The sequence below is a fragment of the Pantherophis guttatus genome, chromosome 11 (genome assembly GCF_059756535.1).
Source record: "Pantherophis guttatus breed Tessera chromosome 11, ASM5975653v1, whole genome shotgun sequence".
Lineage (NCBI taxonomy): Eukaryota > Metazoa > Chordata > Lepidosauria > Squamata > Colubridae > Pantherophis > Pantherophis guttatus.
In genome coordinates this window covers 1193151-1220557 of record NC_142073.1, presented here as the reverse complement: position 1 = coordinate 1220557, position 27407 = coordinate 1193151, and the positions used below count along the sequence as shown (strand labels likewise).

Here is a 27407-nt window from a genome sequence, read left to right as displayed (position 1 = left end):
TTTTCAAGGAAAAAAAACAAAGTCCAGTTGCCTTTTGGAAAAGTACTTTTGGGATAACCATGACGTGGATGATTGAGAATCTCCATAGACATTCGCACAACACGCTACACCAGAAGAAAACGAACTGCACCAGCTGGTACTCCTAACATCAGAGCCACTAAGAAAATTAACTCTGCCTGAAACTGCTCAAGTTTGGCGTGCTGTGCAAGTCCGCTGCTGGATGGGCTCTAAAGAGGCCATCCAACCCCATCCCAAGCAGTACAAGAGGCTGAACTGCCAACTTCGTAGCAGATGGCTGTCAGGAGCCTCCAGGGAAGGAAGGGCGTCCACCACCCAGGAGCTACAGCAGCAGCTGCCCCGGAAGCAGGGCTGCAAGATGGTGGAGGGAAAAAGGATGATGAGGATGACAGTGGTGGAGGAGAAGAAAGCCTCAAGGCTTTCAAGGGCCACCTCCAAGACAGGATCCTTGTCTTGAGCTGACCTGGCACAACCGGTCCTGCTTTCTGTTCCTGGGAAGGTAGCCCTGTTATCCTTCCTTCCTCAACTCCTGGGCCTCACAGGGAGCAGGCGCAGACTCTGGGCCCACAACCCCATGTAGGCAGAGCTGCCCCAGTCCTTGCTTTCCGGCTTCCCCTCCCCGGCCCCATATGCACCTGCCTGGAAGCCATGCTGTTGGGCGATACTGCTGCCGTCCCGGGCAAGGCCGTGTCCTGCGAGGTGTTGTCGGCTGGCGGGGGCAGCTGGTATAACCTGTCCAGGATGCCCCTTTGGACCTCCTCTGCCTGCGTGGACAGGACAGGAATGGGTCTTCTGGAGCAAGGCAAGTTCCCCTCCAACCCAGCCCCAGCCTGGCTGACAGGCGCTCACCTGATCCAGCTGCTGGGTGAGCACAAACCTCTCCAGGCCCAGGATGGTGGAGAGATGCTCATGGTCCTTGGTGAGGGCCCTCAGCCACCGGGTCAAGCCGTCCACCGTGGCCTGGCACAGCACCCACAGGAAGCGCAGGACATTCAGCACCCGCTGCAGAACGTTGCTCTTCCCTGAGAAAAGAGCAGCCTGGGTAACTCGCAATATCTCCAGGCAGAAAAGGGAGCCCATAATAGAATAACAGAGTCGGAAGGGACCTTGGAGGTCTTCTAGTCAAGCAGGAAACCCTACACCATTACAGTCAAATGACTGTCCAGTCTCTTCTTCAAAACCTCCAGTGATGGAGCACCCACAATTTCTGGAAGCAAGCAGTTACACTTGTTAATTGTTCCATATTCCATATCCTCCCTTTGCTTGCAGCTAACTGCCCCTGCACATGGAGGATCCACCTCTTACAAGGGAGTCTGTTCAATCAGCCTATCTCCGTCTGAAAGCTGGAAACCCTTTGCAAGTTCCTAGTTAACTGTGTACATGTAGTCCTTGACTTGTGACCAGTTACTTAGTGACTGGTCAAAGTTATGACAGACACCTCCCCCCCAAAAGTAGTTACCACCTGGTTTCAGAATGATGATGCCTCCCTCGGACACATGGCCACAATTTGGGTGCTTGGCAATCTCTCTGCATTTACAAACACACGTGGTATCCCCAGGGTCACGTGGAAACGAGTTTTGGCATTTCTGCTGAAAACTGATCTTTACATCTGGTTTTCAGGAAATTGCTCCAAAGTGAAAGATAGGTTTGCTCCAAGACCATGGCGTTCACTTAATGACCAGTGCAAAAAAGGTTGTAAAATTGGAGCTGTGGAATCCACATTCCCGCATCTTAAAATAGTTGAGGTTGAGAAACCTTGTCCTATGGGGCCAAAGGTGCAGGCATTCCAGCCTTGCCTTCCAGCTACCTGGGCTTGTCTCCTCCTCTTCCTCTTCCTCCTCCTTCTGGCTGCATCTCTCATCTGGCAACTGACCTGGCGGAGCCTCCTCTTTGGTCTCCTCGCCTGCAAGAGGGAGAGCTGGTGAAACCAATGGGCTGTGTTCAGCTGGACATCCCATGGCCACCAATGTCCTGAAAGCTGGGTTTGGAAAAATGGTCTCACCTGGAGAAGAGGTGCTTTCGGCTGGATCCGCCTCCTGTTCCTCTTTCTCCTGGCACCGTTGCTTACGCAGGACAGTCTTTGTGCTGGTGACCCAGGCCTGGTAGGCCAGCTGGACCCAGAAGACAAAAAGAGAGACTGAGTCTGCCTCCTTCAACTGCTGGAGAACATCCCAGAAGCAGGAGGTCCCCCACCAGGAGAACCATCTCAGGACATCACAAGGTGGGCAGGGTTGGGGAAAGACAACCCTGAGATTCCAAATGTTTTGAGGACAACTCCACAATCCCTTGCCAGGCGTGGTGTTGGCTGAGGACGATTGGACGGCACAGGGCTTCCTGCCTGAAGGACGTTTGCCAGGGAACAACTCAAGCAGGTGGAATGAGAAGACACAGCCACCTTGAGCATGTGCAGAGGGCATTCTTATTAATATATGGCATTCATGCAGCAGCCCATCAGTGCCTGGGGAGCAGGAAAATTGTCTTTGAAAAAGACGGATAGATTTATTTATCCAGCAGCTGTGAGCCCAACTACAAAGGAACTAGGAAGGTTTTGTACCTAGCATTTGTTTTATAATAATTTATATTTTCTATAAATTCATCCCAGGCAGTCAGTAATACCTGTGCTCCCACCTGCCCAAGGCCTTGTAGAGGGAAATCTCCTACCCCCCCTCCTCACCTGGAAGGCGCTCTGCTTTGGGGGCTTCGGATCTTCCACAGGTGACTCCTCATCCTCTTCGCTGTCCGTCTCAAACAAGAAGTAATCCCCCGAGTGCAGCACTAGGAGCCCCACAGCAAAAGTCAGTCAGTGCCCTCCTCCTCCTTCCCCCCTCCTCAACAGCCCCACATGGGTTGGGGAAGGCCACGGCTCCCTCAAGAACAGAGACATGCAGGAAAAGTGACAGAAAGACAAGAGTGCCTCTAGGCATGTGCAGAGAAGGGCCACTCTAGAGGTCAAGGACAGGAAACGAGGGCAGCAAAGAGCCCCGTTCAGAAGAGCTGAGCCTCCATGCCCACAAGGACTGTCTGCTTTCAACAAGGGGCTCTTCTCAGATCTGGGTCTACCTCCAGATCAAGGCCACAGCGTGGGTGACCAGCCAGAGCCTCTGGGCAAAAGGCTGGTTTGGACTTGGCTCTTCCAGGGTGGAGAGTCAAAACAGACCGAACCAACTCCAGAGACGCTTCCCCCACTGGCCATCTTACGGAATTCTCCTTTCAGCTGTTTTGCGGCGGTTGTGGATTTTGGATTTGATGCTTTGGGGCGTTTGTTGGCACCTTGGCCATTGGGAAACTGCCTTGAACTGCTTTGTCAATAAGGGAAGACACTGCAGGCCCTAAAATGGCGTTTCTCAACCTTGGCAGCTTGAAGATGGGTGGACTTCAACTCCCAGAACCCCCCCAGCCAGCACGGGAGTTAAAGTCCGCCCATCTTCAAGCTGCCAAGGTTGAGAAATAGTGCCCTAAATGCAAGGGCAAAGCACACCCTGGGGCTTGCAAATGAACCCCCCCCCACCCGCCAGTAAAACCCAGTGAGCCCCAGGGATGTTCCTGGGGGGGGAGGGCAGTTCCTGTGGCTGGATCTCCAAGGGAATTCGAGTGAGCAGAGGGGAAGATTCTTCCCAAGGGGAGTCGGCTCCCGCTGCCCCGTTCTCTTCGTGCAAAGACATTACCCCTGTAATGGCCCTGCCTCCCCCGGCAGCCTCCGTCCACCCGAGAAGGAAGGGCTACTTCCTCTGGGGAGAGTACAGCAGGCGATGTGGGGCTGCCCTCCACAGAATGTGGTTTTCCTTAGAGGGAAGAAAAGAAAAGCAGAGAAAGTCAAAAAGATGCAGACGTTTCCCAGGCAACAAAAACATGCAGAGATTACCACCACCCGCCCAAGCAGGGATAAGCAGCGATGGAGGAGGAGGAGAAGAGCCCCCAGCTGTCCAAGCAGCATCTCAGTGGGGTTTCTGACAACCCACTCTGACTAGGACTGCATGGGTGCCAGGTGGGTGGCTTGGTTGGCACCTAGCTGGCCCCGTTTCCCTTCTTTAGTGAGGGTTCCTATTCTGTAGGAATCTTGGCTGGCTGAGGAATTCTGGGAGTTGAAGTCCACAAGTCTTAAAGTTGCCAAGATTGGAGACCCCTGCTGTAGGGTAAGAATCAGATTTCTCTCTCTGTCTCTGTCTCTGTCTCTGTCTCTGTCTCTGTCTCTGTCTCTGTCTCTGTCTCTGTCTCTGTCTCTCTCTCTCTGGAAGTTCATTCTGGTCCACCAGGCAGAGTTCACATCACACAATAAAGTATTGTCTCTCAACCCTGGAGTCCTTAAGATGTACTTCAGTTCCCAGAATTCCCAACTGCCCAGGTTGAGAAACACTGCACTACAGGACAATGCTCACTAAACACTCCAAAAGGGATATTATCTGTAGCATGCATTGCCAAAGCAAACGAGCCTTTCACAGCAAGTTCTGGTGGTCCAGCTCAGCCAACATGCCTAAGGCAGGTGTAGGGGGCAGTGGGAGTGTCCTGGATGGATGGAGGCACAGACGTAATGGGAGAAAATGTTTCAGATGAGCCCCATCCTATTTTTCACAAAGATAAAGGCAGGGGAAACACATTCTGACTTGCAGGATTCTGCTACTATAGCTTTACAATAAGAGTAGGACTGATCTACATGGTATTGGCATCTTAGTCTGCTCTACCTAGTTGGGCTGACAAATAAGCAACGATCCAAGCCCATTTTGTGCTCCACCGATCTATATGCTACAAGCAAGTCATGACTTAATCTCAGTGGATCAAGTCAGGCCCAGCTGGCTAAGCCACACCGAAAACAAGCCACAGGATGGCTCCGGTGTGAACCAGCTAGTCTGTTTAGCTTCCAGAAAACCCACCAAATAAGTCAGGACTGAGTCTGGGATCTGCACGCGGTTCAGGGCCTGAACTGGGCCTCCTTGTAAGGTCTCAGCTATGGTCCCCACGGGTTCCCTGGAACGAGCAGCCAGGGTTCTGATGCCTGATGAGGCCTGCAGCTGCAGCGGCCTCTGGAAGGACCCAGGCAGCAAGAGACTCCGGAAGGCAGCCCATGCAAGAGATGGGCGGAAGACCCTGGAAGAGAGACAGGCCCATCCAGAGAGAGGCATGCAGAGTGAATTGAGATGGGTTGAGGCTGATGGGTGGAGATGACACCATGGTTAGCAATTGCAATGGCCTCTACCGGCAGAGCCAGCAGGATGAACCAGGGTTAGTATGTCCGCCAGCCCTGAGGCTGGGCTGTACCTGTGGCGTGATCCAACCACGGGCGCCACCAGCGCTTCCTTTGCTGGCCAGGGTCCTTCTTGGCACCTGAGGCTGTGGAACAGGGTACAAAGGCAGGTGAGGGACACGGGAAGGGCCGGAGGGGCTGGCCGTGGACAAGGCCGGCCGAGCCCGAACGAGCAGCTGCTCCATCTCCTAATGCCCACTGATGCCTTCCACAAGCCCAGGCCCAAACGGTCTCCATCCCAGGCCTTCCTTCTCTGTAGGCAACCCATAACCTCTCGGGGGCAAAAGCCATGCCTGCTCCATGCGGCTGCCAGTGGGCAAAAGAAGAGAGCGCCCCCCACTCTTCATGGAGACCAAGCAGGGTGTAATCAAAGGCTACGTGGTGGTTGCAGGCAGGGAGAACCCAAATCCTAGGAGGGGGGGGCAGGTGGGACTTGCAAGGATAAAGGAAGACCCACATCCTCCCCCCTCAGTCTTCCATGGGTCCAAATGGCATCTAAAGTCACACTTCCCGGCGTCTCCCGTGAGGAGAATGGCTGCTTTTGTAAAATCTGCTGCCCGGAACAATGGCTTGACATCGATGTGATGTGGGTGTCCACCAGTGAAACTGTACTGTGGAACAGGCCACTGCAGGAGATCTGCTGCCCTTGGGCAATGCCAAGCCATGGACTTCCTAGAGGTTTTCCAGAAATGCTCCCCAGCCCGGCCCTGAAACTCCCTTCACACCTGGCGTGGCTGCCTCCGTGGCCTCTTCCGAGTCTCTGGCCAGCTGTCCCTGGTGATACTTCTCCTGCTTGGCTCGAATCCGTTGCATCCTGTGGGCAGAGGGCAGGAGCTGGGCAGTGACACAGAGCTTTCATCTCCCCATGCCATCATCCATCCTGGATCCTCTTTTGCCTGCACCTCAAGTAAGTTCTCTGGGTCCCAGAAGCCAAAGTCGGTGGCTCAGTCCTGCAAGACCCTCCCTCCCCAATGCTTAGGCATCTCCCTGCCCCACCCTGCCAAGGCTGGACTGGCAGCCTCCTCCTGGCATTTTCTCAGCCCTGCCTGAAGGACCCAGCTTGGTCCTGGGAAGTCCATCCACCAGGGCAGAAGCTTCACCTCTGAGCACCCTCAGGGGCTTTGAGCCCCCCACAGCCCTGATTCCCATCTGCAGATCCTTCAGAGATCCTTGATTCCCCCTGGAATCCATCTCCATCTCAAGTCCCAGGAGGGCCGGTGTGGGGGGTCAAATCAACAAAAACGAAATCCACTTCTCGCTCCAGAGAAGGGCATCTCCCACCCCAGCCCTGAAAGCTGGATAAACTCCTGGGCCCCCTCCTGGCTGGGCGTCTTCCTCTCCTTCCCCTCCCATGAAACTCACTGCCGCTTAAGTTGGACCAAGGATTTCTTTTCAGCCTGGTGGTGGGCGGTCATCTGCTTGATCATCCTGGCTTTGAAGAGGGCGAAGCCCCTGCAGAGACACAAACCAGGATCCATGAATGTCAGGAAGAGCCCTGCAGAGCCACGTTCCTGACTTCCAGGCACATAAACGGGCCAGAGGCCTCAGCAACCAGGGCCCCCCGTTCACCCCAATCTGCGTGCAGGATGACAATATAGAATATAGTCCTTGACCTACGACTGTAATCGAGCCTGCAATTATGTTTGTCAGTCATGACAGTCATGAAGTGGGTCAACAGGTGACCACTCCCAATGTTACAATCTTTTTTGTGGCGGTCATTAAGTGAACACCGTGGCTATTAAGTAATCCCATTGTTTTTTATGGGTGTTTCTTTTTTTGCTGGAAAGTGGATTTTACACTCTGCATCTCCGGATGAGCAAAGCTCAGCACTGCCTGACAGACGCCTCCTTCTCCAGCGGCCCTTCGCCCCAGCCCCTACCCGCCCACCTGGAGGCCTGCAGGGCTGAGGCCTTGAGGTCGGCCCAGACGTGCAGGAAGTAGCAGCTGAGGAAGACTCTGCGCTGGAGGAGCAGGAAGATGAAGCAGATGCTGTCCCAGATGATGCCGGCTTCCTCCACAGGCAGCGCGCAGTCCTGGCTCTTGTCCACATCCTTGGCTGGCAAAGAAGGGAGGAGGGAGGGGCTCAGACGGGGAGCAGAGCAGGAGGGGGCCCCGGATTGTCCCCCCAGCTGCCTTCCCTCAGTGGGGACTCTGGGCTCTCCCACATTCCCAGCCCCCAGAGGAGAGGAGTTTCTCTCTCTGTGTTCCACTCAAATGGACACCTCTGGTCAAGCTCAGCAGGTGACAAGGGTCATCTGGGGCAAAATGCCTCTTTTCTTTCAAATCTATCTGCTTGTGATTGAGGACACCCATCCGCTCAAACTGACTGGAAGTAACAGGAGCCGCAATGAAAGGTCAGGTTTCAGGTGTTGTTTATGCAACACATTAAATGATAACCTTGGGTAAACATGCCAAAAAGGCTATCTATAGAATATGGAGCCAAAGTAAACCTAATCATGTTTGGCTAAATGTAGTTGGTTGAATCTCATCCAACCTGCCCAAAGCGAGTTCCGTCTTGGCCTTTCTCTCAAGTCTTTTTAAGTCTACGAGCAACTTCTGGAGTCCCCCAACTATCCCTGGGTCAAAGCAACAGGAACCGGACAGGACTTTGGTCGCTTCAGTGACAGTTGGGTGTAGCTGTGAAGACGTCGTGAATCCTCAGTGGAGAAACAGCACAGCTATGGGACCCTTCTGTTCCTGCTGTTTTTCCAGACTCCAGACCCACCACCAGAACTGGGGAAAGGAAGCTCTTGCGTCCCCTCCCGGCTGCTTGGGTGCCAACAGAAGATACTCACGGTCATAGTAACCCTTGACGGTGCAGGCCAGGCTGAAGAGCTGAATGACCCAACAGAAGTTGTTCTGCATTTGCTGGACGAAGACGCAGGAGAGGAGCTGGCAGAAACAGGAAGGGAGTCACTCCCCACCCACAAGGGGTTGTCTGCATTCAGACCAAAGACCCGTATTTTGTATACAGAAAAAATCTGGATCCACCGTTTTGAAACGAATGACTCGGACTTGACATCTTTAGTCTGAGAGACGGAAGGGTTTGCAGGGAACCTGAGCCTTACCGAGAGCATATTCTTGGCAATGATCACCGTCACGTTGTAGAGAATCAGGCAGTCCCACAGGATCAGGCGGGCACGCAGGGACCAGCGCAACATGGCGGTGCCAAAGAGCAGCAGGTAGAAGCAGGCCATCAGGTAGCCCAGGCCGAAGATGCTGATGCGATTGGCCCCAGCGATGAAGACAACGACCAAGACCAACCAGAAGAGGTAGCGGAAGACACACACCTTGACAATGTCTAGGTAGGACCTGGCAAGCGGGAAAAAGGGAAAGGAAAAACTGAGAAGAAGAAGAAGAAGAGGAGGAGTCTAGCGGAATCGAATCAAGAATCCCACGAAAGTCACTGAATCTTTGGTGGATCTCAGTTGATTTAATCCCAGTTGTAAGGGATCTAAATGCAGTGCTGGTTCAAACACCCTTTCTTATCCTTAACTAGGACAAATCATCCTCGTTACCATGAAGTGAGCCAGGAAACGCCACCCAGGGGCAAAACATGGCTAATAGTAGCCCGGGTAGGGGACTGTTCTGCTCTCACCTGCAATTGACAAAATTGGGCACAGGGTTTGGCTGCCCCTGCAGGGGCTCCAGCATCTCCCGGTTGTCACCAGCCAATTGCACCCATTCTTCCGTTTTCTCATTGACAAAAACTTTCCACTGCTGAGATGCGCAGAGGAGCAAGAGGAAGTCACCTGTGGGAAGCAATGATTATTTTTAATGCCCATCACACCAAAAGATACGGGAAAGCAGAGGTGGCTGTGGGAAGCAGAAATGCCTCCCCTTCTGGAGAGGAGGAAGAGCCCACTAGCGAGTCACCTCCCATCTCAAGGGATGTGGCCCAATTTTGGTCTGTGTGTGTGTGTGTGTGTGTGTGTGTGTGTGTGTGTGTGTGAGTGTGAGAGAGAGAGAGAATCACAGACTATATTTAAGAACTGAAGGACATCTTTAAGGGCTACTGTCCTAGATGCCCAACTGTCACTGGGGCAAGGGGCAAGATTCACAAGGGCTTCAACCTTCCTCTCAGGAGCTCTCCCTGGTGCTGAATTTGGCTCACTCCTGAATTCAGGCTGAGGCTCAATGGATCAAAGAGGAAGGTTTTAATGACTCCAATCAAGTGGCAAAATATTACACCCTTTCCAAATTCACTTCCAAATTGGGACACTCTGTGACTTATCTTGCCACTAATGACTACATAGTGTAAGAACAGCCATGTGGGTGGGGGTGGGGTATTGGGTTTGAGGATTTATTCCTATAAGCCTCCTGGAGTCATTGTGAGTGAATTGGACAGGTATGTAAATTTCTTTAATATTTTTTTTTTAAAGCAATTCTCTTCCACCAGATTTTCCAACCCAGCAGGGCTGTTTCCAGATACTCACTCATGAGATTGATCGAATTGGGTTTCATGAAGAAGTCGGGGAAGTACATCCATTTGATGAGAACGGAGGTAATGGGAAGGTTGGGGCTCCACCTCCAGGGATAATCTAGACAGGTAAGAAGAGGAAACATGGCATCTTGGGAAAAGCACCTGGTTCTGGAGCCCTGCAGGCCTCCCTGTCACATTTCAAGACCTCCCCTCTCCAAAGCTTTTCCTTTTTAAAAGGAAGAGAGTGTGAACAGACAAGCACTGTGCTGACAGTGTGTCTTTCATCAGCAGCAAGTGATAATCTTCCCCTCCAGGGAGTTTTACAATTCTCACTTAAAGCCTAATTGATCACCATCACTGCATCTTGGCCCAGGAGAGCCAATAATTTAACCAAGAACCGCTCCCACTGTCTGTCCTGGCTCTCTCACTTCCCACGTTCTGCTCAAGGAGGAGAAAACGCTTCCTGTGTCTACATCTCTCCAATATGCAGAATTTGGTCAATTTCTAGTGTCCCTAAGTCAGCTCTTTCCTAGCTTAAAATTCCCAGATATTGCAAGCCTTTCTCAGGAGAGAACTGCCCACTGGATGTTTGGGATGATCTTTTTTCTGGTTAAACGATGCCCTCGTGACACGAGGCACTTGGGATGTAGTTGCACTTGGCTTTCTGTGCGTTTTACAGAAGCAACTTGTAATGACCTCCATCAATGGGGATGGAGGAGGAGCAGAAAGGACGCCAAGCACTGGTTCTACTTGGAAAGGAAGACTGCAGCAATACTTGGCTGGCTCCCTAGGTTGGAGTCTCACCAGTGCAGAGAACTGGAGGAATCCCAACACAGAGAAGGTACTGGAAGATGAAGAAGAGAGCCAGGAAGAGACAGTACTTGGACCAGAGCTTGGCAATGGCCTGACGACGCCTCCGGGTCAGGATGACAACCAACCAGCATCCATGGAAGATCACCATGAAGTTCATGCGCTGGCCAATCACGTTCACGGTCACTAGAAAGCAAATCTGAGGAAAGAGAAGGGAAAGAAGTCAAGGAAGAGGATGCATTGGAAAACTTTGGTCTGGTGACATCTTGGGAGATGAACGAGAAATCTCTGCTCTGACATCAAGGATTGTTCCAAGACTTAAGAAGCTTTGGCCAAATAACAAATATCTTTTATTCGTTACTGCAAAAGCTGCACCCCTTTTTCATATGCCTTGATATTTTTGCTCCCGACACTCCTGGTGTCTTATCATACTGGCCAAACTTTTACTTCTTCATTGTGTGCAACTTAGGTAGCATCTTCTCTTCAGTCCAGCCAGCAGAGTCCAGCTCACCTCAAGGCCAAACTTGTAGAAGAAGTAGTTGATGAAGTACTTGATGCAGTTTAGCAAGCCTTGATCTAGGCTCTGGCGTGTTGCATCTTCAAAGACGGTCTGGGTGAGTGGAGGCACCAGCTGGTGTTTCTTGCGATAGTATTCCTGGCATCGATACACCACCGCCTCAAAAACCAGCAGGACTAGAACCTGCAGATGGTTCTGAAGAGGAAGAGGAAGATAAGCCAAGGACAGGAAAGAGAGACCACCTTGCCTTAGTATCAAATAGATTCCCTTCCAGATATGTTGGGCTCCAACTTCCTTCAGGGCTGGAGGGACCTGCTAAGAGAGAACAGCTGCTACGCACCTGGATGTAACCCAGGCTGGGGTATCCCTTGCGAATACCAAACCAATTGGCTGGGTCAACAGGACCTTGGTAGAGGGTAGAATTGCCAATCTCCTCTGGCTGGAGGTTGGTCGCATTGAGCAGAGGCTAGAGGGAAAAAAGGAATTATACTGTAATGCAACACATCGGAAGATGTTATGCCGTCAACAGCATTCACAATTCTTCCCGGGAGATTAGGATAGAGTATAAACTCTTGATCTGATCATCAGCCAGCATTTGCCTGGTGACCACTATTTTTTCCCCTTCCCTCTCTATTTCTGGAACTGTTTCCCATGCATACATCCTGAGGCACTTCCCTCTCCCCCCATTTCTGGGTCTAAGGTGGGGGGGGGGCGCGTTTACCAAGCTGCAGTTTTTGTCGTAGTCTTGTGGGTTGACGATCTTCAACTGGTACAGCATCTTGCAGACGATGATGATGCAGGCCCAGATGGTGGAGAGGCAGGAGGCCATGTGGCAGAAGCGGCTGTAGGGCACCGCAAAGGCCCACAGCACCACCAGCAGCAAGTTCATCACCGACACCTGGGGAAGGGAGAGGACGAGAGGATGCACACAGCAGCTGGAACTCTGGGTTGTGCAGGGGAGGCCAGCAGACAGGCGTTCTGATGAGTTGAGTCCTTTAATTTTAAAAAACAGAGTCCCTCACAGGGCAGAAAAGGGCTGGGAAGGTTATCCTGGTGCTGAAGGATGTGTCCAGGTAAGACTCTTGCAGCCTCAAAGGTGATTTGGGGCCCCGCATGGCCCATACCTTTGCCTACAACCAGTTACCACCTCTGTGGGCCAAAGCAGATCCTTCGCCTTTCCTTGCTATCTCACCTCAATGACCAAAACATGTTTAGTGTGGAGATGGCTTGGAGATTCCCTGATGCATAAAATACTGCAGGTGTTAAATTCCTGGGAGGAACCACTTTTCAGGCTGCCTCTCCTCTATCTTACAGGCACGTGTGGCTTCCTGAGCTGCCACTTTAAAGGCCAAATGGTTTGATACCCGGGGGACTCCTTGCCTAAATCAAGCCCCACCCTCGGCCGTCAGCAGCTTCCCTCCCGGGTTCAGTCATTGTTTTAGGGCTCACCTCCTGCAAAGCAACCCATATGATGTACAGAGCCACCAACTTCAAAATGTGCAGCTCCAGCAGGCGCAGGACAAAGACCTGGATGCAGCTGAGGATGTCTGAGAAGCTCCTCCCCAACACCGAGAGACGCTGCAGCACCAGGCCCCACTTGCTGGGCACACCGTCTGTGGGAGACGGAGGAGGAGGAGGAGGAGGAGGAGGCAGAGTTGGGAATATTTAGACTCCATCAAGTCTGGTTCTTTAGAAGGCTTTGCCCTCCCCAACGACTCCAATGAAAGATAGAGCCCGCTTGAAATGAAATAACTCTCCATTTGAAGGGAAATCAGTTTATGTTCAGCAAGTTTAGTTCTCTTCCTGGATGGTGGAGATGGAACTAATCACCTGGAAGGGGGTGAGGAACAGGAGGAAGAGGCTCTCTCCAGAAGGTTCACCCTCCAGGAAAACAATGTGTTGAACATCAACTGATTTTTCTTTTAATGGAGAGTTATTCAAGCAGGCCTTCTTCTTCAGCTTTCTCCCCTTACCTTCAGAAGAGACATCAACATCGTCATTTGGCTCAGGGTTTTCAGCCTGGAGCAGCTCCTGGCTTCCACTAATCTCTCCCTTCCTAAAATCAAGAAGAACACCAGCAGGACTCAGAGTCGCAAGCCTCTTTGGGACTGGAATGACAAGATTTGGGCAGTGGCCAAGACTTCCTTCCTTCTCTTCCAACCAGCACATTCGTTAAAAGCTGGCTCAGGAAGCCAGGACCTCCCCACCTGAAAGCAACGGACATACCCTGGTGAGATGACACGCTCCAGATCGGTGATGCGCATGAATGGTCGGTGGAAGTAGTGGAGCTGAAGGATGCAGGCCAGCAGGAAGAAGCCTGGGATGAAGATGCTGGAGAAGAGCTCTGAGACACTGAACTGCTCCAAGCCAAGGTCACCCAGTCTGGATAAAGAGGAAGGAAGGAAGGATCTTCTGAGTCTTTAGGTCAAACTGAGCTGATTTTGATCAGACAGGACCTGACCCATGTGCAATCATCTACTGAACTGACAAATCAATTTGAAAGCATTCAATTCATTCAACTCTCTTAAGTTGAACTGAGCGTCTCAACGGTCTACCTGGGAAGAGGAGAGCGTTTTGATCTCCTTGAAACCAACAAGAGATCTATCTCAACCTATCCACTGACTTAGAAGATCCCAGACCAGGTAAGGAGCCCTCATCCACAGATCCATAGGGCTTGGGGCTGCAAAGCTGTGACTCCACTCACTGTTCATCGGTCAAATGGGTGAAGTTCCTCCAGTACATGGGGAAGTCCTCGAACTGGAAGGTGTAAACAGCTATAAGGACCAGCATGGTGTAAGCAACCACAAACCACCAGAAGGGCTTCAGGAGTTTCCGCCAGAGATCGTAGTAAACCTGCAGAAGACGTTGAGGGCAGATAAAGAGAAGCGTCGTTTTCACATGGTGGTATATTTCATCCACTCCAATGTATTGTACTTGTTCAGGAGACCCAAGAGGTATCTTAGAACCGGTACGAAGATGGCTACCCCATCTGATGAATGGACTTTGTTCACATTGCAGGACTTCTGTTTCAGAGTTAAGGTAGAAGTGCTTGGGGAAAATTCTCCTCTTCCCCAATTCCCAGAAGGCTAATAGATGGACCAGTCTGGCTTGAAAGCCACAATGACTGGGAACACTAGGGACAAATCAGTTTTCTTCTCCTTCATTGCACCCTTGTCCTTTTCAGTCCCTTAATCTCTAAAAATCCCAGCATTGCTCTGCTCCAAGGCCAACTAGTCACCTGGAAGAGGGTGAGGAACAGGAGGAAGAGGAACATGTAGACAATTTTGTAGACCACCAGCCGTCCAGCAAAGCTGACCACAATGAACATGCCCGCACAGACTAAGATCCAGAATTTGGCGTAGAAGCCCTTCACATAGTTGCCCAGGACTTCCAGGACATCATGCTTGGGGTCTGGTTCTGCAGCAAAGAAGAGGGGAACAGAAAAGTGGGATTCAGAATGAACTGGATCCCAGTGCAGAACTCAACCCTCATTCAAACTGAAAGGGCTGTAGCCCAGCTGACTCATCAGGCCCAACTGGAAAGTGATGCACTGAGTTTAGGCTTAGTGAGTTTTGGGAACCCAGGCCATTGCAGCTTATTCCACAAATGTTGGCTTGCACACCTCCTGAAGTTAGGTTGGCGTAGTCCTGAAGACCATTCCTGCCCTCCAGGGCAAGTTAAGACAAGGTTTGGAAATCATCTGGACAGAATTCTTTCCAAATATTGGGTTGCCAAGAAGTCACCAATAAAACACCCCCAAATGCAAAAATACAGCAGGATATCCATTTAGCAGGTAAAATGGATGGGGAGGGGCTTTAAGTCCCACTAAGGTCAGGTTTTTAAAAGTTAAAATATGTATTATTCTTTAGTGGATCTGCTTCTCAGCCCCGTTTTCAGAGCCTCGGAACTCACCTGCCTCGATAACCGTCACTTCCATCAGGGGGGAAGAAAGAGGTTTCTTTTTCAGCAGCTTCTCCTTCACAAATTGTCGCACCAGAAGCCAAAAGGTCAAGGTATAAAGGAGCTGTGGGGCAGAAGCAGTGGAGAAAGGGAGGTCAGAGCATCTGGGCCAAGCCCTGGACCAAAAGAAGTGGGCCAGGCCTCAGGAGGCAGGAAGGGCTGCAAGTTAAAACTTAAAAAGTTGAAAGAGCTACGTTTCCCCCCAAGTAGTGTTTCTCAAAGTGCAGTCCGAGGACTCCTGGAAGACACCCCCCCCCAAGTCCGTCCTAAGGGTCCCTGAAATCAAAATTATTTGCCAGCCTGGACTGAAAAATAATACAATATTAAAATTTGTGTACTTATCACCTTTTCATACTTTTTTCTTTTTTTAAAATTGCACTGCCTTTCCTCCCATAAAAAAACTCCCCAATAAAAAAATATTTTTTAAAAAAGAAAGTGCACGTAGAGAAAGCCAGCATCCTTAATTCTTGTACTTTGTCATGAAACTGGGTGTCATTTTTAGTCATGCACACCAGCAACTTTCGGGCTGGGGAATTCGAGCATTGAAGTCCCCGTGTCTTAAAGCACGCTGGCTGGGGAATTCTATAGCAGTTGAAGAAAGTCAACAACTTAAAGTTGCTGAGGTTAAGAAACACTGGTGAACATCACAACTTTGTGCCGAGGGTGCACGATCCCCCAGACAGCAGACAGAGCTGCTTTGGAGCCCCACCTTCTAGCAAAGAATCAGCTGAGAAAGAAAGAAAGAAAGAAAGAAAGAAAGAAAGAAAGAAAGAAAGAAAGAAAGAAAGAAAGAAAGAAAGAAAGAAAGAAAGAGACAGGAGGAAGAAAAACCAATACGGCAGTAAAAGAAGAATCGAAACCAATGCTGACATCCACGTAGGTCGAACCGGGCTCAGGGGTTGATCCTACCTTAGCCCCCAGGTCCAGGCAGGGGTACGGAGGCCGCACCAGCCCCAGCTGCTCCAGGGGCATGAAGCCAACCTTGGTGGGCAGCTCGGGCTCCAGGTCCATCCCCCAGACATACTGCAGGCTGCACAGAGCGATGCCGTAGAGAAGGATGAAGGGTGAGCAGAGCATGGCCAAGTGGTGTCTGTTGCGCACCATCCAGATGAGGCACGCCCAGAGCAACAGCACGAAGGTCAGCCAGCTGTGGTAGGTGATGCTCCACACCTGGAAAGAACCCCAGAGTGAGCAGGCTGGGAGGTGCTTCTCTTTTTATAGGTGCACAACTATACTAGACCAGAATGAGGTGTTTTGTCAAGAAGGTGAGTGGCCACGGCTGGCCCGCCTCAGACCACTGGGATTGGGGATGGTGTCCCTCCCTTCAAAAAGATTAAATATTTGCTGCCAGGGCTTTTCTTTTGTTTCCATGACACCGTCTGCTGCTCCCCCCCCCCGGGATTCCCCACTTGCTCACCATCATGGCAATGAGGGCGCAAACGTAGCTCTGCTTCATGACAACGTGGCCCAAGGAATGAAGCAGCTGCATCTTCTCCTGGGGACGTTTCTGTTTCCGGAGGGCTGCAGAGGGGGGATTCTTTTAGAGCAGAGTCCAGACCGCCCCCACACCCTCCAAACTCCCGATTTAAGGGCAGGGAGAGCAACCGCAGGGGAGTCTTGCTGCGGCCTCCTTGTCGCGGTAATACAATGCTTCACCTGAGTGATCGGTTCCCACAATTTCATGCACGGGGAGGTCCTCTGTCCCAGAAGCTTCAGGGTCCTGGACCAGCATCGGCTGCAAGCGTTGTACAAAGTGAAGGATCAGGGCTCAGAGAAAACCCCAAAGCAGCCCAAGCTCGGCTACATTCCAATGGGCATTTCTGAGCCTGGAAGCATCAGGAGACACATCTGGAAGGAGCCGTCTGCCAGTCCTGGCTGGACTCCCTTTTGAAGGGGGCTCTGCCGTGATCGGGACCTTCAGCCTAAGAGGTCACAGACCTCTCCACCGTCTTCTGCTGCTTCTTGGGACCCAGCCTGCTCTTTGTGCCAGCTGCTTCCTTGCTGGTGCTGAAGTAGGCCCAACCCCGCAGCCTCTCTCCTCCCTGACCCGACTTGGCACCTGGAGCCAAAGCCACACCCTCGCCTCACCTTGGCATCTTCAGGCAGGTGGTCTTTGTCCCTTGACCGGTTTTCCAGCTCCAGAAGCTCTGAGGTTGAAGACTCGGAATCTCTCTGTTTTTTTAATGGTTTAAAAGGGAAGAGAGAGAGGAGGGAGGTATTTCCAGTGTGTTGATGCTCCTCGTTCCCTGACATTCTTGTAGCCAAGGTACCGAAAGTCACACAGAGACACTCACCTGTTCAGAGGAGCGCAGCCTTCGGAGCTTCACCAAGGTAGCCAAAACATAATAGAGCAGCAAGAGGATGCCTGGATTGGCATAGACGGGCCAGGGGTGGTTGACGTCCAGCAGCAGCTTGTTGGGCTGGTTGCAGTCTACGGGGAGGATAATGGCCTTCAACCCAAATAATCTACGGGAGAGATTGAGGAAAGCAGCATTCAGACCCTGGTTGCAGATACAATCCCCGAAAGTCATCTTGTCGCTCTCCAACCACTCTTTCCTCCCGTCACCCAATTTTAAGAAAGATGTTTAAAGAATAACAGGTGCAAACTCTGCAGTATCACCCCACCAGCAAGGAAGTCTTCCAACGGGAACAAAATCCTGGGAATCCACCTCTGGTGTCAGGCCACCAGAGGCTGTATCCTTGCAGAGCAAGGGAGAGGACTCCCCACTTACCGTGCCCAGAGGCCAGTGGGTGGAAGGATTTTCTGCATGAAGGGCGTCTGGTAGCCATACAGGCAAATGAGGTGGCCCCCAGCAAAGACGTCCACCATGATGCACAAAGCATTGAAGGCCAGGTGGCTGGTGGAGAAGTGGCAGGCCCACCAGGTCATGAGGCCCACAAACAGCAGGTAGTAGACACTGGAGAAGGCCGAGGGCAAGGTGATCCCTGGAAGGCAGAGGAGAAGGCTGAGATTTAGAGGCTACTGGGCCTAATGGACTTTGCCAAGGAAGAGAGCATGAGGACTGGAACCTTTTATTTTAAGGCAAGAAACTTTGATCCAACTGCCATGTTCTTATTGGTAGTTCTCTAAGGTTTCGGGGTGGCCGAGAGCTTCCAGGCTCTGAGTGGCTGGCATAGGCACTTCAGGCGGCTTCTCTCTCACAGCCAATCCAAACCTTATGTTCTTAGGAGGAATTTGGAGTCACAAATCCAGAGTTAACCCTCCATACTAATGTCAGGAGAAGACTGGAAAACCTTAAGAGGTCCCATCAGCCCTGCCAGAAAAGTGATTCTGCTCCATGTTCCGGATGCGTCAAAAACAAAGCAAGGCTCTCTTTGCTCCTGCCGAGTCCTGATGAACTCTCCTCACCAAGAGCTGAACATCCATGGAGCCATCACACATTTCTGTGGTCCCAGGTTCCCCAGCTGCGTCCTTCCCGATGGGCTGGGCAACAACCCTACCACTCCTACCCAGAGATGGCTTAGAGATCACTGGCGGTCAAGTAGCACCCCAGAAGTCGCCTCTTCCTTTCTGGTAGCGGCTTTCTCTCTAGAGCAGAAGGGCTTCGGTCTCCTTTGGGTCCTTTCCCTGGGTAATTGGGAGTTTCCTGTTCTGGAGGATTGCTTCCTACTGACCTGGGATAGGTTGGGTCTAGCAAGGAGTTCTGCCTTTGTTGTTAGGGCTCCATTTAAAAAGTTGTAAAAGAGAAGCTTCTAATTAACAAGGCAAGAGACCTGGGTTGGGTTCTTCAATGGGGCTGGTCAATATTCTTGAATGCATTGCATTGGACAGAATGTCTACTCCACTTCTAGCTGTTAAGAAGCAGCCCTAAAACTAGGTGCAGATGTTCAGGGTAGGAGCTTCTTTTGAAATACACAACTGGGTCATCCCCTCTCCGCAGAATCCTCAACACCTACCTGCCAGCGCAATTAACACAACAGCCAAGATCTTTCCAACGGCCATCAAGAGCCCGTGAGCCTTTACCCGGAGCCGAGCAGCCAACTGTGCCCGCCGCCTTGGCGAGCCTGGGGCCGGAGCGTCAGTCCTTCTGTGGGGTGGCTTTGAGTGGCCCTCATCGATGGCTGCTTCTTCCTGAAGGGGAGGGAAAAGTCACAAGAGGCCACTCAACGCCTACGAGAGACTCACACGCTCTTTTGAGAAGGGGGTCTTTTGGGAGCAGGGAGAAACCAACTTGCTGCTTGTGGGGGGAGCTTAATGTAACCCGGCAGAATTCTGGAAAAGCTGATCAGGTCTCTGAGAAATTCATAGACTGTGGAGGAAGGACAAAGCTCTAACGAAACGCTCAATCCTCAGTCGAAAGGGGGAGGGTCTCCATCTGGGGGCAAACGTGGAAGCCTGAGCTGCAGAATGGAAGCGCCCTCCTCTTCCCTTCAATATGGGCTTCCTTTATTATTATTATTATTATTATTATTATTATTATTATTATTATTATTATTATTATTTTTAAAAAGGTGGTAAATTTTCATTACCAGAGGCAGAGTTTAAAAAACAGAATAAGGCCACTGTAGAAAAACCGAAGCCCCCGGCATTGAAGGGACTGGGGCCCCTCCCAGTTTATAAATCAAGGCACGGCCAGTTTAAGCTGCTGTTGCCAATCTGGATGATTTGACAGTCCAAAGGGGGGGGAGGGATGTCCAGCTGGTGCTCTCCGATGGACAAGGCCCCTCCCTCCCCCTGGCCAACACCTGGCCCTGTTTATCTCCCACAAGTGCTTTGCCAAGTTCATTCCACACAGAGCGGCCTGTTTTGGCTCCTCTGCCTGGCTCAGATTCCCGGCCCCAGTGCGGTTTTTGCAGGGTGTCGGTTCCTGCCCTGCAAAGTTGTTCTGTGGCTCTGCCTCCTTGACCCCCTGGCTCCAAGGCCAGCCCACGGTGCCAAACGGGTCCTGAGCAGAGAAATTCCCCCCTCTTTCTGGGGGAACCAGCCATTATGGCTGGCAACCTCTCTTCGCCCCCCAGCAGGGAGGGGAAATAGGAGAGGCACGTGGAGGAATTCTGCAAACATCAGGAAGGGCGGAATGGAGGCCCACATTTTTCCCTTCCTGCATAGGAGGACATGCACCCAGCTGGGTTTTTATACTCTTGATCCTGTTTTATTGCAAGCTTTTACAGGCAGCAGAGAGGATTTGGGGGAAGAAGGGAAAAAAGTAGAAATTTTAAGTACAGATTCTAAGGCTGGCCCAGTTCCACTTGGGCAGAGCTGTAGATCAGAAGGGCAAATGGCCCCAGAACACAGGGAGAAGCCGTAAAAAAACCGAGGGTGGGCCTTCCTCTGCCTGGACCCACTCATGGAGCTGGCACGACAGGAGAACTGGCTCCTGCTCCTGCTCCCAGCCAATATGTTGGGGGGCTGGGGACGATGACAGTTGTAGTCCAGCCTGCTGGGATGAGCCCAGACTGGGGAAAAGTTGCTTCAGCAGAGAAGAGAGGGAGCTTGGAGAACTGAGGGCCAGCCGATCCACGCCAAGCTCACCTGTTCTTGGGGGAGGGGGGATTCAGACGGAGGGCTCCAGGTGATGACCTCCCTTGCTGGCTGCAAGCGGCTGCAAATGCCAAGGCAGATGGCAGAGACCAGCAGGATGCCCAGATCGGGGGCTGCCAAGCGCACCGAATTGGGGATGTCGTTTAGGTCCAGCCTAGAGGGAGGGAGGGAGGGAGGGAGGGAGGGAGGAGGAGAGAGAGGGACAGAACAGTGTCTTCCAACAGAGTCATCTGCAGCAGCTGAGCCAGCCTATGGGTTGGGCAGCCCTAAAGCAAATAATGAACCAGAAGGCAAATCCTGCCCCCCAGCTGCCCAAGGGGTGATAATCATAAGGATGAGCGTAACGGGGAGCTCTAAAATGCCCCTCCCTGAGAACATGGTGGACATCTTTGAAACAGCAGCTCTCCCCATCCTTTTCGCCCTTACCTGGTGACCCCAATGTGCTGAGCCAGAGTTTCCCATGTGCTGCCTGGGAAGACAAGGAGAATAAAAAAGAGACTGAATCAACTACCAGCTCTGACCTCAAATGCAATTCAAGCACATCCAATTGGCAGCAAATGAATCCATTGAGGATCCAGTTTCTATCGTCCTTAGGCAAGATGAATTGGATCCAACCTTGGGCTGCTTCCACAGTCAAGAGATAGAACTGAAGGTTTAAGATAAAAGATCCCTTTTCTGGGGATCCAAAGCTCCACACATCTATTTTTGCTCCAAAACCCAGAGTTGAGGATTCCTGAATAGTAGCAGAGACTGAAAGCTATCTCAGGTGTTCCAAATCTATTAGTAGAGCTCTTTAAAAAAAAAAAAAACTTTTAATCAGTTGACAATAAATTCTGATTATATTCTCATTTTGGCTCTAGCTTAAAATGCATCTCTGTTACTACGGTAGGTCAGATGTAGCTCCTTCAACAGGGCATCTGGCTGAGGACCCCCGGCCGACCTCTGGAGTCACCACCGTACATTTCTCCCACCTCACTAGGACCTCTGGCTTTGGCTGATGGGATTCTGCGCCCATCGAAATCAAGTGGAGCAACTTAGGAAGGTCTGAAGTAAAATTACACTGAATTGGTCACCACAAACACCTAGGAGGAAGGCCCACCAGTGGCTGCTGAACCTGTTGCTTCTGCGACATTTGTGTGGCCGTGAAAGGACCCAAAGCAACTAACCCACCAACACGCTTCCAAACATGGTAATGCGGAGCTGTGGGTTAAGCTCCCCTGTCAAAGGGGAGGGGGAACAGTTTATATAGATCCCCTGCAGATAAAGGAATTTGTTCCATGTATGGAAAGTTGCAGGGAAAGCAAGAGGGGAAAATCATAACATAACATTTCTCATCACTAAGAAACCAACTTTATGTTTTGGGAATATTTTGAATTTTGAAGCATGTTTCAAACACAGGCTTTAGCTGGAACAAGGAAGCCCCATTTCTGGAGACCAGTAATGGCAAACTTGAGAAGGTTCAGAATTTTCCACCTGGATGGGGAATTTCAGGAGGAAACCACAGCAACATTTCCAGGGTTTTTTGGGGGGCGGGGGCGGGGGGGAGGAGTTCAGACACCAGCGTGTGAAGTGAGAAAGGAGGCTCTCCCCCCCCCCTCAGCAGATCCCGTGGTAAGGAGAGATCTCCAAAGAGGACCAGGTCCCAGACCTTTCAATCCAGCCACATCTGGGCTCACAGTCCAGCTTTCCAAGCTCTCTGTTACAGCTTCAGGTCAATATTTATATTCTCAAAGGTCAATGCTAATCTCTAGCCACCTCGGTTGGCCCTTTCCCTGGGCAGGATTAAACACACGCTTGAGGACTGCAGGAGTACAAACACCCTGGTCTTTGGACGAGTGCTGGAAACAGCCATTTGGGAGAAGGTGGAGTGGGGGAAAAAAAAAGATTGGAAGAAAACCGATATATGGGAAGAATTAAGAATCCCCTCTCCTGCCCCCCACCCTTTTTCTGCTCAATATTCTGTCAAGCACTGAATCCCCAGTCCATTATTCTACATTTTTACTACAACTGTCTTTTGCTCTGCTTGCCATTTCTCTCTGAATCAAGATTCTGTCAAACATGGTACTCACAGTTTCTTCCGAGGAGCTGGTCCAAGCCGGGCACAGTGTAAAGGCATATTTGGAAGACCAAATGAGCGAGAAGGAAAAGGATGCTGGTTCCCAAGATCGCTCGAAGGAGGCGTCCAGTGTGACCTGCAGAATGCCAAATGGGAGCCTTGTGTAGCACCTCTTATTCACCTTTGGCTACTGTTTGTGGGTCTTACCAACAGAGCTGACAACTATGCCCCTGTTCCAGATGTAGCTGAGGTTAAGAGGAGTTAAAAGTAGCTTGGTTAAGGTCACCTATGAGAGGAGTCCTGAACTGGACCAGCTTCCTCACCACAGCTGTGAACGTCCTCAGCCCCTTGCCCCAAAATTACCTAAATTGGCTCCTGTCCACAGGATAAGAATGAACTAAAAGCTCCAAAGAACCTCCAGTTGTGCATCATCCTAACTCTTGGCTACACTTGTAGTGGCTCACAAGCGCCAAAGACCAACAACATTGAGACCCAAGTTTCACTGCAACGTGAAGAACCGCAGCTAGTTTGGGGAAAACATTGGAGCAATAGCTGAACCTTCTGACTATTGCTCTGCAACAGGCAGCCCTTACTCAGCTTTGCACCTAACTGGTATGGGTGGAAATCTTAGGACTGGATTGCCAGCAATGGGAGAGACTCTCTGTTGCTCAGGCTTGATGGGTTATGGGGGTTCTCTAAATCTGGTTTTTCATTTTCAGATGGCTTCTTCAGTGCCACGTGCTTGGAGAAGCAAGGAGTGTGGGTTAGTTGTGGAATATATAATTGCTAAATTATTGCTTCATTTACATAATTCAACATTGACATTTACAGACCACACAAATGTGCAGCTGTTGTGTACCTCTGCTTTGCCATTACCTAATATTACACCTGTACTCTATTGAGAATAAGTCTCATTAAACAGTACGATTTATTTTGTAGTAGACATGTGGATAGAACAGGCATCAGCAAAACCAGAATCCTGGATCACCTTAAAATTGATGGCCTGCTGAGTGGTGGCGCAGAGCCAGGTTGGTGTCACAGTTAAAGGCACCCAGCTAGAAACCAGGAAGCCCTGAGTTCCAGTCCTACCTTAGGTTCAAAGCCAGCTAGGTTATTGTGTCTCAGCCCAGGAAGAAGGCGAGGCAATCTGCTTCCGAACCTGTTACTCACAACAGTGCAGGGACTTGTCTAGACAGTTCCCAGGAATCAAAGCTGTCTTGAAGGAGTGTGAGCACATGCACACACAAGCAAAGCAGAACTTTTGAACCAGGGCCAGCTTTTCAAGAAACATTGCCTTCGATGGGCAGAAGCTGATGCCAGCATGGCTTAATCTCCAGGAGTAAAAGACAAGCTCCAACTTGAAATCCCTCCATTCACATTTACAAGGAGTTCTGATTCTACACTTTTCAGGAAGGGGCCAAGGCGGAGGCTCTTCTCCGAGTTACGTCCTTGAGTTAATACGTCAGGAGACGAGGTCACCCCCGACTGTTCTGTGGCTGGGACAGCAGTGTCACACAACAGCACACACTTAATAGAAAGTTGTGTCTGATGAAAGTTGTGTCCTCCGCTCTGTAACTCTTTTCTGTACTTGTCGGTGTTGACTCAACGCTGAACAATGGTGAGCCTCATGGGGCAATTTAAAAAAAAAAAGGCAGCCAACCTGATAAGAGAAATCTTTGTTGTCATGGCATTTTCCCGAGGACAAACCCTCCTTTACTGGTTGGGCAGGTTGAGTTTCCGGCATCGACATTTAATTTAGTTAAAAACCCTGGAAGATGCTGCCAGTCAGAGCGGGTAATGCTGACTATAGGGACCAATCCCCAAATATGTGGGTGTGCACCTAGGCTGGATCTTAATCCCTATTCTCCCCATAATTCCTTCTAACCAATGTGTTATTTCCTCTTTGGCTCCACGGCTCTGGGTTGCAAAGAAAGGCCATTTCCCCAGCCCCTTCCTGCCCCTCACCACCTCCTTCCTTCCAGCTATTCAGCCTGACAATCACCTACCCAACCCTTCAGGTTCATTATTTGGGTTAATGATTCCTTCTTGGCTGGGCTCCATCATCTCACAGCAGGCAGCTATGGAAGTGCGGAAGGTAAAGCAGATTTATAATGTAAACTAACAAGTCCCCACCCCATCTCAGAAGAGACGGCTGGAAAGGAACAGGCAGGAGAGCCAACAAGGAAGAAGGCTTCATTTTGCCCCCCTCCATATTCCTAAATATATTTGCAGGGGTGGGGGGGGAGGAAAGAGTGAGAGCAAAGAACAGAAGGCTATAGAGATACCGTATTTTTCGGAATATAAGATGCACTTCCCCTTCCCCAAAAAAGTGGGTGGAAATGTCTGTGCATCTTATACTCTGAATATTGCAGCGGGGGAAGGGGGGTTGGTACGGCGCCGATCAGCTGTTCTAGAAAGGGCCGAAAGGGCCGTGCTGGCGAAGGGGCGGAGGCAGCGAACAGGTGGGGGTCAATGGGCCTTGCCGAACAGGCCGCACTGAATGGGCCGCGGCGAACGGTCGGCGGCAAACAGGCCAGATAAATACCAGAAAGATGCTGGGAGGCAGAGATTTTTTTTCCCCTCGTTTTCCTCCCCAAAAGCTAGGTGTGTCTTATAGTCCAAAAAATACGGTAGTTTTCAACTTAAAACTGTTCATTTAGTGGCCATTAAAAGTTACAATAGCACTGAAAAAACTGATGTGATTTTTTTCACTTAGGGCCATTGCCGCATCCCCATGGTCATGTGATCAAAATTCGGATGCTTGGCAACTGACTCATACTTATGACGGTTGCAAAGTCCTGAGGTTATGTATTTTGTGACCTTCTGACAAGCCAAGTCCATGGAGAAGCCAGATTCACTTCATAACCGTATTGCTAACTTAACAACTGCGTAGATTCCCTTAACAGCTGTGTCAAGAAAGGTCGTAAAACGGGACAAAACTCATTTAACAAATGTCTCACTTAGCAACTTAAATGTTGGCCTCAATCGTGGTCGTAAATCGAGGACCACCTGAAAGGGGCTTGACAAGGACGAAAGTTCACAGGCTTCCCAAATCAGCTTTTCCAGCCTCTTTGCAGCTGAGTCCCAGCAATCTGGGAGGGAAAAGATTGTACAACATTTGAAGAGCATCACTGAAGGCCTTCGCTGGATTTATGAAGTTTGGCTTCACGCATTTGTGATTTGTTGTGGTTCCATCTGCCACTCGCTCTAACCCAATCTGATTTCATCATTAGACACAGCCGGAGAATCCATGGTTAGCATATGATCTGTGTCTCTTCTAAAAGTATTTTTGTCTTAATTTACCTAGCTGAAAACTTTAAAAAGTAACAGAAGAGGAAAATGTAAGCATTTAAAGCACAAATACTTTTAACAGGGTTCTTTTTGTATTCTTAGGTGCAGAGATTATTTTACATGCTGTTTTTAAGAAGCTAAGATGGGAAAAAGCTTTAAAAGTGTGGGCAAAAAAACAATACTGCCCTGAATAGCTGAAACCGGACCAGAAGAAACAACATGAGCTAATCTCCTTGACGGCCAAATGCTTCAGGTCCCAGAACTCGGATTATCTCAGACGGATTTTAAGTGGCCCTAAAATGTCTTTTAAGTGCAGAGATGCCAGTTTTGAATATATCACATGGTTGGCCGTAAAGCCATAAAGTTACACAAGGGAGGGTGGGGGGAGGGGGCTTTTGGACATTGTGTGACAGCAGAATCAGCTGGAAGGGAACCAACAACTCAGCCGAACTAAAAGCCTGACAATCTACGGAAGAGTTTGCAGCAACCTTTCCCTTGGATGGAAACTGCTGGGACTGTTTGCCCCAACCCTCCTCCAGCAGATCTCCATCAATCTTGCCTGCCAGCCCCGTGGAAGACAAATATTTGTGCAAGAGGCCTGTTTTTCCTTTCCGCAGGACGGTTGATTAAACAAGAGCTGGAAGAAGCTGGCTGCACCCTGGGAGGGCTCCCCACTCGCCTTTGCAACCAAGACCTCCCGGTGATACAACGGCCTGCAGGGCCAGGATTTGCCAACCCGTGGGAATGCACGCCTGCTCTCTTGGTCTTCTGAAAGGGGCTTCTGAAAAGCCAGGTGCCGGCCCACCTGCCGAGCAAGAAAACTCTCAAAGTTTCAAGTTGAGGCACCAAAGCCGGCAGAGCTGACACCCACAAAAGAGCAGAAAGTTCGGTGAAGAAAAGGAACAAGGAGGAAGAGTCTGGGTTTCTATCTCCTGAGGGGGGAAAAACACTGCTATAATGCAGAAATGCTGCCTGAATGGGTGCCAAGCTCTGTCTGTAATTCTATTTATGTCCGGAGCATTTAGGCAGCGATGATGATCTTCAGAAACCCTCAAGTTGTGCAGGAAGCAGATCATTTTGGCAAAGTGGACCCTTGGGGTGAAGAGGGAGGGAAAGGTTGTTCTCCAGCCGAGGGTGGGGGTGGCTGAGTTTTGCCCCCAGCTCTCGCTCTGCAGCCTGGACCATCCCGGAGACTTTTGGGGGCTCCACAAACCAGTTCGGTCTTTGCTCTGCAAATATTCCCCCCCCTCTTTCTTCTTCCCTTTTGCAGGGAGCTAAAAATGAGCCAATCCAGAAGAGAGAAAACATGATAGAAAGAAGACCCCTCCCTCACAGGGCAATGGTTGTGAGGCTGAAATAAAGAAAGCCACTTGGGGCTCCTGAAGAAAAGGCAAACATCCACCTAACGATGAGCAGAGAGGGAGAATGACAATGAAGGGAGTCGAGCAAAGGACCTTCTCCTTGCTTGGCATTGGTCAAAGAGCTCTCCTGAAGCAGGTACGGCCACAGTGAGAAAACTGTTCAAGCCCATAATACAAGCCTGCCTGGACCAGGCAGAGCCAAAAGGATTCCGGCCTTCCAAGCAGGAAG

The 27407-nt window shown here is 50.6% G+C and overlaps 1 protein-coding gene across 6 annotated transcripts in view; it reads right to left on the bottom strand.

Moving 5' to 3' along the window:
* Window positions 1-27407, bottom strand: part of PIEZO1 (piezo type mechanosensitive ion channel component 1 (Er blood group)) — a 56862-nt gene that overhangs the window by 9470 nt on the left and 19985 nt on the right. For 2 of the 6 annotated variants that reach the window (XM_087877059.1, XM_087877056.1), the window contains exons 3-36: window positions 22540-22662; window positions 20897-20939; window positions 20462-20624; window positions 18886-19060; window positions 17700-17913; window positions 17262-17433; window positions 17056-17139; window positions 16624-16702; window positions 16385-16488; window positions 15877-16137; window positions 14920-15031; window positions 14246-14424; window positions 13712-13860; window positions 13234-13389; window positions 12981-13063; window positions 12457-12620; window positions 11729-11905; window positions 11348-11473; window positions 11002-11202; window positions 10485-10689; window positions 9694-9798; window positions 8856-9009; window positions 8326-8569; window positions 8053-8149; window positions 7145-7313; window positions 6620-6709; window positions 5983-6071; window positions 5272-5343; window positions 3684-3800; window positions 2693-2793; window positions 2021-2129; window positions 1826-1936; window positions 868-1040; window positions 658-782 (exon numbers count right to left, since the gene is read on the bottom strand). In XM_087877059.1, coding sequence (XP_087733185.1) covers window positions 658-782; window positions 868-1040; window positions 1826-1936; window positions 2021-2129; window positions 2693-2793; window positions 3684-3800; window positions 5272-5343; window positions 5983-6071; window positions 6620-6709; window positions 7145-7313; window positions 8053-8149; window positions 8326-8569; window positions 8856-9009; window positions 9694-9798; window positions 10485-10689; window positions 11002-11202; window positions 11348-11473; window positions 11729-11905; window positions 12457-12620; window positions 12981-13063; window positions 13234-13389; window positions 13712-13860; window positions 14246-14424; window positions 14920-15031; window positions 15877-16137; window positions 16385-16488; window positions 16624-16702; window positions 17056-17139; window positions 17262-17433; window positions 17700-17913; window positions 18886-18931 — 4268 coding nt within the window. In that variant the 5' untranslated portion in view covers window positions 18932-19060; window positions 20462-20624; window positions 20897-20939; window positions 22540-22662. The remainder of the gene's footprint in view (window positions 1-657; window positions 783-867; window positions 1041-1825; window positions 1937-2020; window positions 2130-2692; window positions 2794-3683; window positions 3801-5271; window positions 5344-5982; window positions 6072-6619; window positions 6710-7144; window positions 7314-8052; window positions 8150-8325; window positions 8570-8855; window positions 9010-9693; window positions 9799-10484; window positions 10690-11001; window positions 11203-11347; window positions 11474-11728; window positions 11906-12456; window positions 12621-12980; window positions 13064-13233; window positions 13390-13711; window positions 13861-14245; window positions 14425-14919; window positions 15032-15876; window positions 16138-16384; window positions 16489-16623; window positions 16703-17055; window positions 17140-17261; window positions 17434-17699; window positions 17914-18885; window positions 19061-20461; window positions 20625-20896; window positions 20940-22539; window positions 22663-27407) is intronic. The other 4 variants (XM_087877060.1, XM_034426606.3, XM_087877057.1 and 1 more) reach the window with 3 other exon arrangements.